This window comes from Fulmarus glacialis, unplaced genomic scaffold (genome assembly GCF_000690835.1).
Source record: "Fulmarus glacialis isolate BGI_N327 unplaced genomic scaffold, ASM69083v1 scaffold27468, whole genome shotgun sequence".
Classification (NCBI taxonomy): Eukaryota; Metazoa; Chordata; class Aves; order Procellariiformes; family Procellariidae; genus Fulmarus; species Fulmarus glacialis.
Genome location: NW_009228027.1, coordinates 3846 through 19087, shown reverse-complemented (window position 1 = coordinate 19087; position 15242 = coordinate 3846). Strand labels below are relative to the sequence as shown.

The 15242-nt window shown below is 38.1% G+C and overlaps 1 protein-coding gene across 1 annotated transcript; it reads left to right on the top strand.

Annotated features, from left to right (window-relative positions):
* Window positions 1-210: 210 nt before the first annotated feature.
* TOP3B (topoisomerase (DNA) III beta) lies at window positions 211-14444 on the top strand. Its single transcript, XM_009583364.1, has 17 exons — window positions 211-298; window positions 1048-1179; window positions 2182-2288; window positions 3677-3751; window positions 4700-4896; window positions 5283-5439; window positions 6538-6651; window positions 7551-7641; window positions 7958-8112; window positions 8348-8453; window positions 9670-9816; window positions 10546-10719; window positions 11541-11669; window positions 11923-12072; window positions 12523-12623; window positions 12863-13064; window positions 13952-14444. The coding sequence occupies exons 1-17, from the start codon at window positions 229-231 to the stop codon at window positions 14431-14433; spliced, it is 2589 nt and encodes an 862-aa protein (XP_009581659.1). The 5' UTR covers window positions 211-228; the 3' UTR covers window positions 14434-14444.
* The last annotated feature ends 798 nt before the right edge of the window (window positions 14445-15242 follow it).

Sequence of the window (15242 nt, the reverse complement as noted above, 5' to 3'; positions counted from 1 at the left end):
GAGCTGCGAAACGCCGAGGGGAGGGCGCACCTCCCCGGCCCCGAGGGGCTGCAGGATCTGTCACTGGCTTTCCAGTTTTCATAGCTGTGGTTTTGTGGTGAACCTGTTCTGTGCTCTCCCTCTTCAGGCTGAGGACCGGCTCCCGCGCACGGGCCGCGTGCCGTGGTCTGGAGTGCACCCGCGCCGGGCCGTTAAGCCCTGTGGCACCTTGTGTCTCGTCAGCTGAAAATGAGGACTGTTCTCATGGTCGCGGAGAAGCCTTCACTGGCTCAGTCCATCGCCAAGATCCTCTCGAGGGGTAGGAAAGAAAGCGTTGTGGTTTAGTTCTTCTGCTTGTTGTGCTGCCAGTGGCAGAGTCGAAGCGCTCTGGAGCGAACAACCCGACCGAGGAGATAGACGTTAGCTGCTTAGAGGCAAACTGCGGGATGCGAAGGTTACAGATTTTGCTGTGGATGAAGTGAGGTTGAGAAACACCCTGGTCGGTTACTTGGGGCAGCTGTCACCTGGGAATGGTGGCTTAGGACAGGTTGCAGTTCATAAAAGAACTGGGTGGCACTTCACAGTCTCTTTATTTTTGTGTGCTGATGCCTATTCAATTCAAGAATAAAAGGATCTGGTTTTGATATTTTATGTAACTGGAGTGTGTGTTAGTGCATATGGTTTCTAGAAAGTGCCAATCAGGTAGCCAGTTGCGGTTCTGAGATTTTTGAAGCTATAGTAAATATTTTGTAAATCACATGGAAAACAGAATGAGTTGATTATAACTGTACGGGTCTAGAAAAGTAGCTGTATTTTCATAAGGATATCCTGGTGGGAGGGAAAGAATGGAGGAGATAATAGATAGTTTCAATTGAAAATGAAATATGCTTTAAAAAAGGTCTACAGTAATAACTAACTGGAATAAAAACTTGATCACAAAATCCTACTCATTGATCAGGAAGCCCGTAGCTGTAAGATCTAAGAAAAGGGGGATGTCATTTCACACTAAATAACTAAATTTCAATAGGTTTTTTTATCCTGTTGATACTTACGATCTCATTTTCACAGGAAACATGTCATCTCGCAAGGGACTGAATGGTGCATGCTCTGTGCATGAGTACACTGGATCGTTTATAGGACAGAGTGCCCATTTCAAGATGACATCTGTGTGTGGTCACGTCATGACTTTGGATTTCATAGGTATTTGTTCATAGAACGTTTTAACTGATACGGCTTGTAAAACCGTCAAAGACTTCTAATAGGAAAATACTCATTGTGGAAATAATTCAGGAAGAATGTTAGAACTAGAGAGGAGAGGAGGATAAAAAGATCAGTTGTGGTCAGCAGTTCTTGATTTTTGTTTCTAGTTCTCTGGCTGACTTCTTGCATCACTTTAGGCATGCTACTTATGTTTTCTGTGCCTGAATTATGTCCTTGGAAAATGAGGGGAGATGAGGCTCAATTTGCTAGCCTGTAAAACTGTTTTGGTACTTTGGATGAAAGGTGATTAAGGAATACAGAGTCTAAAGGGATAGTCTCTAAAGCATTGTAGTGTATTATGGCAAAATAGAGACATGGTAAGGATAATGTGCAAGGAATCCTGTCACTAACTTGCTTTGAAGTGTGGGACTAGTTATGTGGCTACTGTATTTCCTCTAACGATAATGACCTCACAAGTTTTATGAGGACTAAATTTTGAATTATTTATACAGTGCTTTGAAGAGGTACAGTTTAATGTAATTGCTAAGCAATATTACTGACAGTTCTTCGGAAAAATGGAAATGAACAATTGCTTTGATTTGAGAAGGTGACACAGGATGCTCCATGGCGTAACAGGGGTGAGACATAACTGGCCATAAGTAATGAACAGTAAAACAGACTGCAAAACAAAGAAGAATAGCTCCCTCCCCTTCACCTGATCGATTAATCGTACAAACAGAATGTATCTTAATAGTTCATGTTAAAATTTCTGAAAGGTGTGTAGTATTTTTTTTTTCATTCATATACAGAATGATAGTTGCAATTCACATAATGCTAAGGGGTCTCTCGATATAGTAAAGCAAGATGTGTTATGGTAGAAAGATTTTCGAGGCAAATCTTGAAAGCCAAGTGTTTTCCAAAGTAATGTTGTTTGCTGTTTGTTGGTTGGTGGTTTTTTTAATGTATATTTAAAGCGCTACTTAATATACTTCTGCTTTTCAGGAAAATATAACAGCTGGGACAAAGTGGATCCAGCAGAACTTTTTAGCAAAGCTCCCACAGAAAAGAAAGAAGCTAATCCCAAACTGACCATGGTGAAGTTTTTACAGGTATTCTTTCTTACGAGATTTATTCCGTGGCATTCTATTTCTTTATTTCATCTGGAGCATATTCTATCTTCAAGGATTCATTGTTCCTATTCGTCCTCTGTTGGAGGAAGCAATGAGACCTATTTTTATCCCATCAAGAAAAATAAGTGAAATTATTTTGTAGTTCTGGAAAGCAATAAAAATTATTAATAAATTTGAAAGAGCAGTGTAGCATTTTGCTATGAATTAGCCTTGTTTTTTAAAAAAAAAAAATTCTTATAGGTTAGCTAGCTTTATTTAAGAACCAGAAGTATAACCTTCTCCCAGCTCTTAGAGTGTGTCAGTTATCTTCACCCTATAAGAAAATGAGTCTGTCTTCACCACAGACAGTTTTCTGTTGGAGGGTGATGCCAGAGCATTCCATGTCCTTCAGAACATTTGTTACATACCTTCCCTCTGCTAAGGCAGACAGGCCATCTGAATGCACTGCTTCTCACGCTGCAGGTTGTTGAATGTTTCATTTAGCAGGTCTGTTCACCTGCTTCCCAAAAGTGGGCAGTGTTTGTCAATACGCTGTACAATATGCTAGAGTTCTAGGGTCGAAGAGAAATGAGTATGTTCCTAAATCAGGATTTTCTTCCCTGCAGGAAGCAGCTTTTTCAGATCAAGGTTAAGATCTATTTTATTAATTTTATTGGTTCTTACACTCTCTGAAATCTTTGCCTTGTTGAATTCACTTTTGCCATTGCCTTGTGAGTTTTTTGACTGTCGATATCCTGCTTCTCAAAATTGGAGCATTGGATGCATGTTTTGCTTCTAACAGCAAGCGCAAGGCATAGCTTGTAAATGCCTTCTTTGAAATAAGTCTATGTTGGTTATCGTTCACTCTTCACGTGCGCTCCTCTCAGGGGAAAGTGGTAGTTTGGTTGCTTTTACAAAATAATACTTTCTGAAAGGCAAGTACATGTGGTGTAAAACAGTTTTCTGTCAGATAAATTTAGATTTTGTGGTATCTTTATGAACTAGGAAAGTGGTTTTTATTTTTGTTTTTTTAATTAAGTGGAAATTAGGTACAGAAAGGGGAAGAAGGGAGTGTGCACAAGGCTGCACACACAGACTGGCAGTTTCAGGAGACTTTCGCTGCTATAGAGCTATACTGATTTTTTTCAGGTCCTGCAGAAAAGCATCTTGTAGGCAGACTTCTGGTCCCATGACGCACAGCTTGCTTCTCTCTTCAACCACTGTTCAAGTACCTGCAGACTTCTTGTCACTTTTGCTATATTCTTCCAATCGTTTTTGCACCAAATAATTTATCTCTAGTACTTTAAAATAGAAACAAAAAGTATACAGTTAGTGAGGAGGTAGGTCTCTTTTGAACTGCTGAAGAACTTTGCTAATTTTTCTCACAGGTGGAGGGAAGAGGCTGTGATTGTATTGTCTTGTGGTTGGATTGTGATAAGGAAGGAGAAAACATCTGTTTTGAAGTAAGATTTCCATTTTTAAGACTTACAATACCATAATATATTTGTCTGTGACATACAATGCTATCAGCATATTGGTTTATAGATATACAGTAAAATTCAAACTAAGTTGAGTGAAGTTTTAAAGGCATGGAGGGCCTTGGTGGAAAAACTCACGTGCTTTTGAACTCTTAAGATGTCAGTTAAAGAGTATAAATCAATTTCATAGTTGTTGCTCATCAGAGATGAACAATAAGGTCTCTTAAATGTTTGAACATTCCTGTGCTTTGAGAATTTGTCTGGAGTAGTTCACAGCTGGAGTAGTTATTTTGCTGTCCTTATAAAACTTGATCTCTATTATCTTTTGTTCATTAAGCAATTAGACCCTTCTGAGCATAGAGGCTGCTTTTAAGTGTAGGCTTACCGCAGGAATGTGGACTCTGCACATAAAAGGTATAGAACTAAAACTTTGGTGTGCAAAGATTTTTTTTTTTTAACATCCTATTCCCAGAAGTCTACATGAAGAGTATTCTTTGGTTTTTGTTTAAAGAAGCACATTTTATCAAGTAATTGTTTTAAGTTCTTTAAATACCACCGTATCATAACTGGGCCCTGGCAATACGTAGAATAAACCCAGATAGAAACTGATACATATTCACCAAAAGGTGCTGCAGCTGCACTGGTGAATTTCTTTGCACTTAGCTAAGAATAGTCCGTCACTTCCAGCAGTTGCTGTTTAATAGATAAATCCTTCAGTTTGCTAATTCTTAATACCCTTCTGAGTGGATAGACAAATACTGCTCTTGCTTATTGGTTAGTGTATTGGCATGACATCTTACTGAATTAAGAAAGTAGTTACATATCAGCAAATATTTTGTGGAGAGTGGTTTTTTTTTTTTCCTGTAGAAAGAAAAACTGACTTAAGCCCTTACTTTTCAAATACTCTTAAGATATGCTTCTGATCTTCGTTAGGTTCTTGATGCTGTTCTTCCTGTAATGAACAAACCTCGTGGCACCGAAAGGACCATTTATAGAGCTAAATTCAGCTCTATTACTGACACAGACATCTGCAATGCCATGAATCACTTGGGAGAACCCAATCGCAATGAAGCTCTTTCAGTGGATGCCCGCCAGGAGCTGGATCTTAGAATTGGCTGTGCATTTACAAGGTGACAGCATAGATTACAGATACCTTTGTGAAAGGTTCAGGAATACTGCTCTGTCCACAAAATATATCTCGGAACTCTAGTGGCTAATTGTGCTCAGCGCTAAACTGAACAATTTTATGCACAGACAAATAAAAAGAAATAAAAAATTGTGCTATGGCTTTGAGCTAGGTAAATTACTATCAGCAACTATGATATGATCTTATTTTATGACTTAATTAGCTGTAAGAGATGATATTTCTCAGAATGCTTTTTTCCTAATGCCTGAATGATTTAATAGATTACTCATATTTGTGTGTATAAGTTAATGAAAACTTTTGCTTTTCATGGGAATGAGGATGTTAATGTACTTGTTCCTGGTTTGGTTTTTTTTTTCCCCCCTCTCTTAGGTTTCAGACTAAATATTTTCAGGGGAAATATGGAAATTTAGACAGCTCCCTCATCTCCTTTGGGCCATGTCAGACCCCAACACTTGGATTCTGTGTTGAAAGGCATGACAAAATCCAGTCATTTAAGCCTGAGACTTACTGGGTGTTGCAAGCTAAAGTAAGTTTTACAATACTTGTTTGTGTATGAGGAACATATATTTTTACCAAAGAAATACATTTATATTTTCATTTTGTTCATTCATAAATTTGTAGCTGCTGACAAGAATTCACAATGCCTACAATTTACTCATCTGTTCTCATTCAGTTCACATGTGTGTCACCACTCTCTCAAGAACAAATTCCAGGATGTCAGTTTTGTGTTAAAGTGGTTATTGTCTGCTGCTTATAAGAATTCTTTAGTGCTAACCATCTAAGCTTAGACTCAGCCAAAAAGACTACTTAAAATGGTTTTCTTTTGTTCCCTGGGGTCCTTGGACTGACTGTGTTGTTAATTTGAATCCAGGAATTAATTAGGCTGCCAACAAACATTGGCATTGCTGAGTATTGGAATTTTAAAGCAAATAAAATGCTCATTGTGTTAATTGACAATTGAGCCCTCTGAATACTTTGGCAGCTTATAGCAGTTTTATAGCCTCACTGCTGTCCAAGCTCTGAGAGCAAACCAACATGGTTTTACTGCTTGTGATCACAAGGATTTTTTAAACAAATAAGGGATAGATGGTAAGAAGTTGCCATTTTTAGATTTTAAAATGAAAAAAAGATGAAATCTGGTGTCTACTGTCATCTCTCTTTCTGATGCATCTCATGTGTGTCACGCTAGGAAATAGTTGGTGCCTGTTTTCACAGAGCTTTGTGCTCTCTCGTATTGGTTGCTTCATATTTATTTTTGTACATGGGACTTAAAACATGATCTAGTTACAGTTTAATACAAATGATTGATTTTGCTAAATCAAAATGGTAAACTTTGAATTTCTGCCCATTTCAGCCTTTACTGTTCCCAACACTAAAAATAAGAAAAGTATTTCAGTTAGCTGCAGGAATAATTCCAGTCATTCCCCCTGGCCCCAACACTCAAAGTATTCCTTCTTTCTCAAAAGCCCCTGTGAAAAGCAGTACAACTGCATGTTTGGAGTGCTTGTGTCCTAGTACAGGTATTAATAGGATTTGCTTATTGGATTATTGTTGGAAATGTGCGTTCTCACTCTTCTAGTGATAGAGTTGGTGGGAATTAATTTTCTTTTTTTTGGTCCAATAGGTGAACCCTGAAAAAGAAAGTTCTCTCACTTTGGATTGGGATAGAGTGAGGGTGTTTGATCGTGAAATTGCTCAAATGTTCCTGAATATAACAAAGATGGCAAAAGAAGCAAAGGTAATAACACTTACTAAGTATCAGTAGAGCCATATTTCATATAAAGGAAATACCATTTAATATTTCATTTGCTGCATATGGATGGGTTTTTTTGGTTTTGTTAAAGAAGAGTGTAGAATATCTGTATCTTGGTTTTTTACTCCATTCAACTTTGTGTAAATGAGAATTAAGGGCAAGAGATTTTTTTTTTTTTTTTTAATTGTGGTTCATATTATACTAGTGTGGTCATCTCAGCAGAAGCCGCTTCTTAATATTGACTTTGGAAATGATCATCACTCCTGATAGGAAGTCTTCATTACTAAACCTGCTAAGAAATACTGTTCAGATCCCTCTAAGCAGACCTCTTATTTCCCATGAGACACTGTATAAATCAGAATTTAATTACTTACATGGCAATATTCCTGCAGTTAAATTTTTAATCATGTGTATGGTACAGTCTTTATAGTCAATTAACTTCTAATTCTGCTTTGTTCAATACTTGTTTGACAGTATGTTTGGATTTAAGTGCTTGTAGCCATCAAGGTTCAAAGACTGCACGAAGCTTTTAAAAATCAGGATCCCTATAGTTAGGACCATTACTTGGAATAAGCACTAAATCCTTGTAGCACTGAAAGTACGTGCTGCTGAGGTAAATGGGAAGTAAAGATAGCGATAAGCTACCTTGCTGCGTTCACAGTTATAGGCCTTAGGACTGTAACTTTAGAATTTGGTAAAATTATCTCCAGTCAGATTTCCTAAAGTGAAAGTATATTGGTGGTTATATTGTTTTAAGAAAACAAAACAGATATGACAAGAATAGATAACGGTAGGGATGCCACATGTTTATAGGCATAATTGAAATTTTACGTTTACCAGTTACAAAACTTCAAAACTTTTACTGGGAAAATGCTATTTTCTAGGTAGAATCTGTGAGTAAAAAAGAGAAGGTGAAGCAGAGACCACTGGCTCTGAACACGGTAGAAATGCTACGAGTGGCCAGTGCTGCTTTAGGTATGTGTAAAAGTTCAAATTTTCACACTGTTTTAAAGCAAAATGTTTTGGCTTCTCAGATGAAATAATCAAGGACGTGTCAAATACAGATTGATACCCTCCTCTCCCTATAATACATTGTTTTGGGAGAAGGATCAAGTTTAGAAAGCTTGTCAAAAGTGAAATGTTGGGTAAGATCAAGGTGACAAAAGCCTTATGGAAAGGACAAACCATGATTTATTTAAATGCTTTGATAAGGTATACTTTCAGATGCGGCAAACAAATCATAATCACAGTGATGTGTAGATGATTTTTGTTTTTTCCTATCCCATCTTAGGAATGGGTCCACAACATGCCATGCAAATAGCAGAGCGTCTTTATACTCAGGGTTATATTAGCTACCCTCGAACAGAAACTACCCATTATCCAGAAAACTTTGACTTGAAAGGATGTTTGAGACAACAAGCCAATAATCCTTACTGGGCAGAAACTGTGAGTACATGAAGCAAAACCTGTACTAACAGATCATTCTCTAGTCTGTGTTTTAGAATATATCTTACTTGGTATGTTATGACCTATAGCACTTCAGAAACAATAAGTATCTGTAACTGCTTTTATTTATGGATGTTGTATTGTCATGGATTTGGTCTGAAAAGTTTCTTAACCTGCTAAGAGAGATCTGTTACCCATTTCAGCCAGCCTGTTTTCTCTCTCTTCTTTCACCCAGGTAAAAGCATTGCTATCAGAAGGCATTAATCGTCCAAGGAAAGGCCACGATGCAGGAGACCATCCTCCCATCACTCCAATGAGAGCTGCAACAGAAGCAGAATTAGGTATAGGCAAATTCAGTAGTGTTGGAACACTATGTGAGGAAATTAGCTCCTTGAGGTATAGGAGCCAGTTTAAGTTTTAACAGAAAATACAATTATTTGAATAGCAGGAAGTGAAGAGAGAGCAATTTTTATCCTAACTTCTGGTGACAGTGAAGTTCAGAGCTGGTCTGCTATTTGGTAATGGATCCTAGGGACCATAGTACTGCTAAGGGAAAGGAATAGCAAACTTAACAACTTAATGCCTACCTTCGCTAGGAGAAATTTGCCTCAGAATAGTAGCTTCCAAGTATTGAAATTTTATTGTGGTTTTGTGCTTGAAAGTCAAACTTCAACTGTATTTTAATTTAGTTTCTATGGTTTGTGGGTTTTATATTAAAATGTAACATTTGACTTTCTGTACACTGTGATCCCTCGAAAAAGGATTTTAAGGTTATAAGAAAGTGTAGTGAATGTATTGTATTTTTTATTAGGAATAGCTAAGATTGTTGTAGAAAACCGATGACTCCTGATTTTCATGAATCGGTGAAATAATCTCTGATAGAAAAACAAATGCTTTAAAATTTTTGAGTAATACTGAATAGCCCTGTAAGAGTTTTTTTCTTTATATACACATCAAGATGAAATATGCAAACCACAGAACTAAGAATTAGAAGCTGTTCATAGCAGTGTAACCTTTTGATTATTCAATTTCCTATCTGTAGATTGTGAATAAGGAAACTTTGCTTTGAAATTTAACCTATATTAGTGTTAATAACTAGTATTTTAGAGTGATCTGTTGCAGGACTTAAAGCTGACCAGTGTGGCAGTTGCCACTAGAATCCCATTTTATGTTTTATATTAGAGTGTGGTCTTCAGTGGCACTAAGCAGTAGCTAATTTCATTTTTGTTCTTATGTCTTTTTTTTTTTTTTAAAGCAAAAAAGAAGAGTCTTTTCTACTTTACCCTCTCATTCAAACACGTTGCAGAATTGGGAGATGGGCTGGCTAAATTGGCAATCCTTCTCCAAGAGCATCTGCACGCAGGTCATGTCTGTATGACATGACGATTCTATAGGCAGGAAATTTTAAAGGGGAAACTGGATGGACTTTTGAATGTTATTTTCTTTTAGGTACCAGTTTTTCCTGTGATACCTGTGGAAATCTGGTACCTTTTAGTGCAGATTTTACGTAGAGCTGCAGGACTTGAGTTTTGTGTGTAAGATGTTGTTTATCCCCAGGTGGAGATGGATGGCGACTATATGAGTATATAACTAGGCATTTCATTGCCACTGTCAGCGCTGATTGCAAGTACCTCCAAACCACCATTTCTTTCAGTATTGGCCCTGAACGTTTTACCTGTATCGGAAAAGTGGTAACTTCACCAGGTAAGACAAATCAGGGGAGTAAGTAGTTAGCTACAGATCCTGCCCTTCCCCCCCCCCCTTAATACATTGAATGGATATAAAAGTGAAGCTTTGGGGGCAAATACAATTTTGAAGACATTTTTTGAGCTATCAAGACCAGAGACCAAATCTTTGTCTTCATTTCCATATTTCAATTATGATAGAAAAGGTCTTATTTTTCATGTAGTAGTCTCAAAAATTTAATGCCACATTTGCCCACCTGAAGACCAGTCTTTTTATAGACAGCAAATGCCTTTTGAGGGTTAAATTACACACAGGCAGATTTTTTTCTTGGGCCTCTCTAAAATGAACGTAGCACCACCACTGAGATTTTTATGGTAAGCTGGCCCAATAGTCCTTATTACATTAATATGACTTACTATTTGTATTTCCTTTTTGAGAAACTTCCTATCCATTCTGGCACTGTGCTTTCATTCCAGGGAAGTGTTTACTTTTTTCCGTACATCAACCTGACTCAAGTCACATACAAAATAGATTTGATGCACTGTAGTGGGAGATACCATCTTGTGATACTGTATGGCCTCAGGATTCCTAGCCTCAGATATTTTCTGCATGGTATGGCAGACAGCCTCTTAACTTTGATCTGTATAATGCGGCCCATGTTAAAATTAGAAACGTATACCTTGGCCTTTTGAAAGCTGTTGAAGATAAGCTCTCATTATTTTTGTTTGTTTGTTTCTTTACCTGCAGGGTTCACAGAAATTATGCCGTGGCACAGCATTCCATTAGAAGAGAGCCTTCCCCACTGTGAGAAAGGAGATCTTTTTCCAATTGGTGAAATAAAATTGCTGGAAAAGCAAACCAGTCCTCCTGATTACCTGACAGAAGCAGAACTTATCACTCTGATGGAAAAGCATGGCATTGGTAGGAACTTGCTTAACTTATATTATCCTGTAATACATCCTCCAAGAGTGCAAAGAGTCTGAATCGCTCCTCTGAACTATCTCTGTCAGTAATGACCTTTCAGTATTCATTTAAATAGGTACAGTAACAATCTCTTTTTTTTTTTTTTTTTCTTCCCCCCCCCTTTCAAACCACGATGCCTGTAGCATCTCTTAGCAGATGGTAGATTGCCTCTTCCTCCACATTCCTTTCCCTTTCTTATCCTTATGCCTAGTTTCTGCCCAAAGCAGTATCCTTTCACAACACATCCTTGTCACTTCTTTGTCAGAAAGAGCTGATGTTGTGTGGAAGAATGCACCTCCCCATTCTTAGGAATTATTTCCTTTACAGCTTGCTTCAGCTTAGCTGGTTCCAATAGTCCTTATATATCTTATTATTCAATTTACCACAATACTACTTTTCTTTTTTAATCTGACTTGTTTCCTTTGATGCATTTTCATAAATTTGTCCAGTCAAAACAAACATAGTCTCTTACTACACTGTGTTTTTCCAGAATAAATGATTGTGAGCATAGGTGTCCTCCCAATAGTAATTCCTTGGAAGAGATGAACGAATTAAGGTTAAAACATATGTTTCAGACTTCTCAGAACTGCAAAGGACATAAGAGTTACTAGAGAAAGAAGTTATCCGCTGGAAGTTGGGTAACAGTAAAAAGGTGTCTGAATTTCAAGCAGTCTCAGGAGCACTATAATTGACATAAAACCAGAGAAGTCAGAAATGATTAATTTGATGAAAACTTTGTTTTGTTCAGGATGGATGTATTGTTTTCCTTTGTGTGGCAGGAACTGATGCAAGTATTCCAGTCCACATTAACAACATTTGCCAGCGAAACTATGTCACAGTGGAGAGTGGTCGGAGATTAAAGCCTACAAACCTTGGCATTGTTCTGGTTCATGGTTATTACAAAATAGGTCAGTTAAATGCTCTACCCTTTCCATCCTTTTACGTTCTTTTCCCTTCAGTATGTCAAGGGCTGTTGTCACTGTAGCATTTCTGTCTGAAATAATGCATCTAGGAAAGTATTACTAATTCCAAAGACTATAATAATTAAAACTTTTTTGTTTATCTTGATGGCTGTTTACATAGGGACGGTTTCCTATCCCCATTTTTTGATCTTTCATTGCTGCTTCTCTGTTGCTGTTGTCTCCGGTTTTCTGTTGTTAGATGCAGAATTGGTTCTTCCTACGATCCGCAGTGCTGTAGAGAAGCAACTCAACTTAATAGCTCTGGGTAAAGCGAATTATCATCAGGTCCTGGAGCACACCCTTGACATTTTCAAAAGGAAATTTCACTATTTTGTGGATTCTATTGCAGGTAAAACTTTTTACATGTGGAGTTCCCTACAACTACTTAATTGTTGCAAAGGTGCTAGTAGAAAATACTTATATATTGGGTTCCTTTCAGAGCTTTAGGCTTACTGAAAAGTTGTGTTCCAGGACTGGAAGTTTCCAGTCAAATTAAGTTGCTTTCCAAAAGGAAATGGACTGAATCATGGCTTCAAAACACTACTTCAAATTTATTTTGTGACTGTGTGGTGGGGAGTTTTCAAAAACTTCAGACTAGCTGAGGTATTTACCCTTGTGTGTTTGTGCATGCTTACTGCAAAATGCTGTGTATTTAAAAAGTCTTCCTAAACAAGGAAGAGCATTGTGAATAAAATACTTTCATTCTCGCTGCTTCTTCACAGGTCCTGTAGATGATTTTGTGCAAGATTTCCTCTAAAGAACTAGAATTCTAACGTAAATGTGATTATCTCTTTCACAGGTATGGATGAGCTGATGGAAGTGTCTTTTTCACCCTTAGCTGCCACGGGTAAACCTCTTTCCCGCTGTGGTAAATGCCATCGTTTCATGAAGTATATTCAGGTAAGTTCACCTCATGCTTGGAATTTAAATTTCACTTGCTGGGGGGCATTGAGTAGAAACCCCTTTTCCATTACTGAGTTTGGATTCAAATGTGGTTGTCAAGAGTGCATTTCAAACAAAAAGCCTGATGGAGTTTTTCTGTGGGGAACAAACCAGACAGCAGCCCCAATTGGATTTACTGCAAGTTTTGAACTCTGTTGACACTAGAGTTGTTCAGGAGATTTGTGTTCTATTTCCAGGCCAAACCAAGTCGTCTGCACTGCTCTCACTGTGATGACACCTACAGTCTCCCACAGAACGGTACCATTAAACTCTACAAAGAGTTGCGTTGTCCCCTCGATGACTTCGAGCTGGTGCTGTGGTCGTCTGGATCCAGAGGAAAGAGCTACCCACTCTGTCCATACTGTTACAACCATCCTCCCTTCAGGGACATGAAAAAAGGTAGGAATTCTGTAAACATGCAGGGATCAACCTCACTTGAAATAAATTAGGTGCAATCTATACAGTATGCTTTTTAGTAGTTTTTAGTCACTGTTGCTTAATATAAAGTGCTGTTCGAATTAGATTACAGATACCTAAAATTCACGTTAAACTCGCTAACCAAAATTTATTAGTTAACTGCTTTCTGAATACTTTTTTTTCTTTATAAAAGAAGTAAGAAATTTATTTACGTGCATATATGTAGGTGACCTTCATAACCCTCAGTATGCAGTGAAAAACACTGTGATTCTGACACCTTGCAAATTGGAGTATGCTTGATATGGATAGGACTATAGATTAAGACCAGGTCTTGCGAGTGTTTTGATACTGAGATAGATGGTGTGTCAAAAGCTGTTGAAGGATATATGAAGGTGTAAAAGTTGCAGTTAGTTTGGTAACTGTGAGACCAAAACTTACTTAAAGTAGTGCTTTGAAGCTCTGAGTATCAGGAGCTTTTGGGCATCTTTTTATTACCATCTTTTAATAAAAATGTCTTGTACTAACAGTGTATAGTGCAAGTATAAAATAGCAGTTACTCAGGAGCCATATATTTAATTGAAAACATAATTAGTTTTCATCACTAATGTGTCCAAACTGACTGTACTGTACAGTGGCAGTATCTGGCAATTCTGAAAGCCATTACAGAAAAATTTTTGAGCAAAGGATCATTCTGAATCTGTGAAAAGGCAAGTTACAATTTGGGGAGTAGTTCCATTCTTTAGTGATTTAGAAAACCTATAACATACTAAGCTGTCTTTGACTTCTGTGTCTCACTTCCTCCAAACTGGGTAGTGTGGGTAGTGTTATAAAGGGTTCCTCGTGGTACGGTTTTACTCTTCTTCCACCAGGAATGGGCTGTAATGAATGCACCCACCCCACGTGCCAGCATTCTCTTAGCATGCTTGGAATTGGGCAGTGCGTTGAATGTGAGAACGGGGTTTTGGTGCTAGACTCGACGTCAGGTCCCAAGTGGAAGATGGCATGCAACAAATGCAATGTGATTGTGCACTTCTTTGAGAATGCCCACAAAGTCCGAGTGTCCCCGGAGACCTGCGACTTGTGTGATGCAGCCCTTGTGGACGTAGATTTTAACAAAGCCAAATCTCCTCTACCTGGTGATGAGACCCAGCATTCAGGCTGCATATTCTGTGATCCTGTGTTTCAAGATCTGGTGGAGCTGAAACATGCAGCCATGAGGCACCCCATGCACCGTGGGGGGCAAGGAAAAAGGCAAGGTCGAGGAAGGGGTAAAGGCCGGAGGCCTGGAGGAAGACTCAATCCAAAGAAACCCAAGGACAAAATGGCAGCTCTGGCTGCTTACTTTGTATAATGGCCACACAACAGAAAAATAAACTTCTTACAAAAATTTGTTTCCCTTCAAGTTCATTTTTAAGTATTTTTGATCTTCACAGCTTTCCTGTTCTTAGAAAAGTTAAACACCTTAGATTGTTGTACGTCTTGATTTAATCACAGAACAAATTCTTCTGGATGATCAGTTAGTAACTGAGTAAGCCTTTAAGCTTTTAATTGGAATTCATTGGTCTGAGTAGAGCTCACAAACAGTAGGGAGACTCCAGAAGTCTAGCTAGACTGTTACCTGTGGCTGATAGAACGGAAATGAAGTTGAGCTCTTCCGTCATTTCTCTTCCGTCATTTCTGGGGCCTTTGTCAGCAATACAAGTATCAGGAATATAAGAGCTGATTAAGATCAATGTTATGCTGCTGTAGTTTTTAGTTGTGGAATGAGACTTGTTTCATCTGACTTTGAGTCTTCAAAAATAATAAATGATTAGTAGCTGTCAGATTTTTAAATTACATCTGCAATAGCAAGAGCACTACTTCAAATCTGTCACTCTGCATGAGAGAATAATGCCAAGAGACATACAAAATGGAAATTATAAATGTGAAGGGGAATATCGGCATTGAGCAGCGATTCCCAAATTGTGGTCTGTGCAGCCAAGTTAGTATCTTTTGGTCAATGGGCCCCAGTTAAATGAGCCCTCCTCCTGCTGCTGGAGGTCAGATAGAGTACCCATGCTCTTCTTTTCCTCTGTGTTCACATAGTTGATCATACCTGATCAAATACAGTTTGTACTGTCTGTACCCCAAATTGTCATTTCAGTGTTGGTTAGTTTTATC

Bases quoted from the DNA above. Each gene is read 5' to 3' on its own strand.
- TOP3B (XM_009583364.1), top strand. From the start codon at position 229: ATGAGGACTGTTCTCATGGTCGCGGAGAAGCCTTCACTGGCTCAGTCC. The intron at 2,289-3,676 runs GTATTCTTTCTT...TTTTTCTCACAG, and splicing joins CCATGGTGAAGTTTTTACAG to GTGGAGGGAAGAGGCTGTGA. The intron at 10,720-11,540 runs GTAGGAACTTGC...TTTGTGTGGCAG, and splicing joins GATGGAAAAGCATGGCATTG to GAACTGATGCAAGTATTCCA.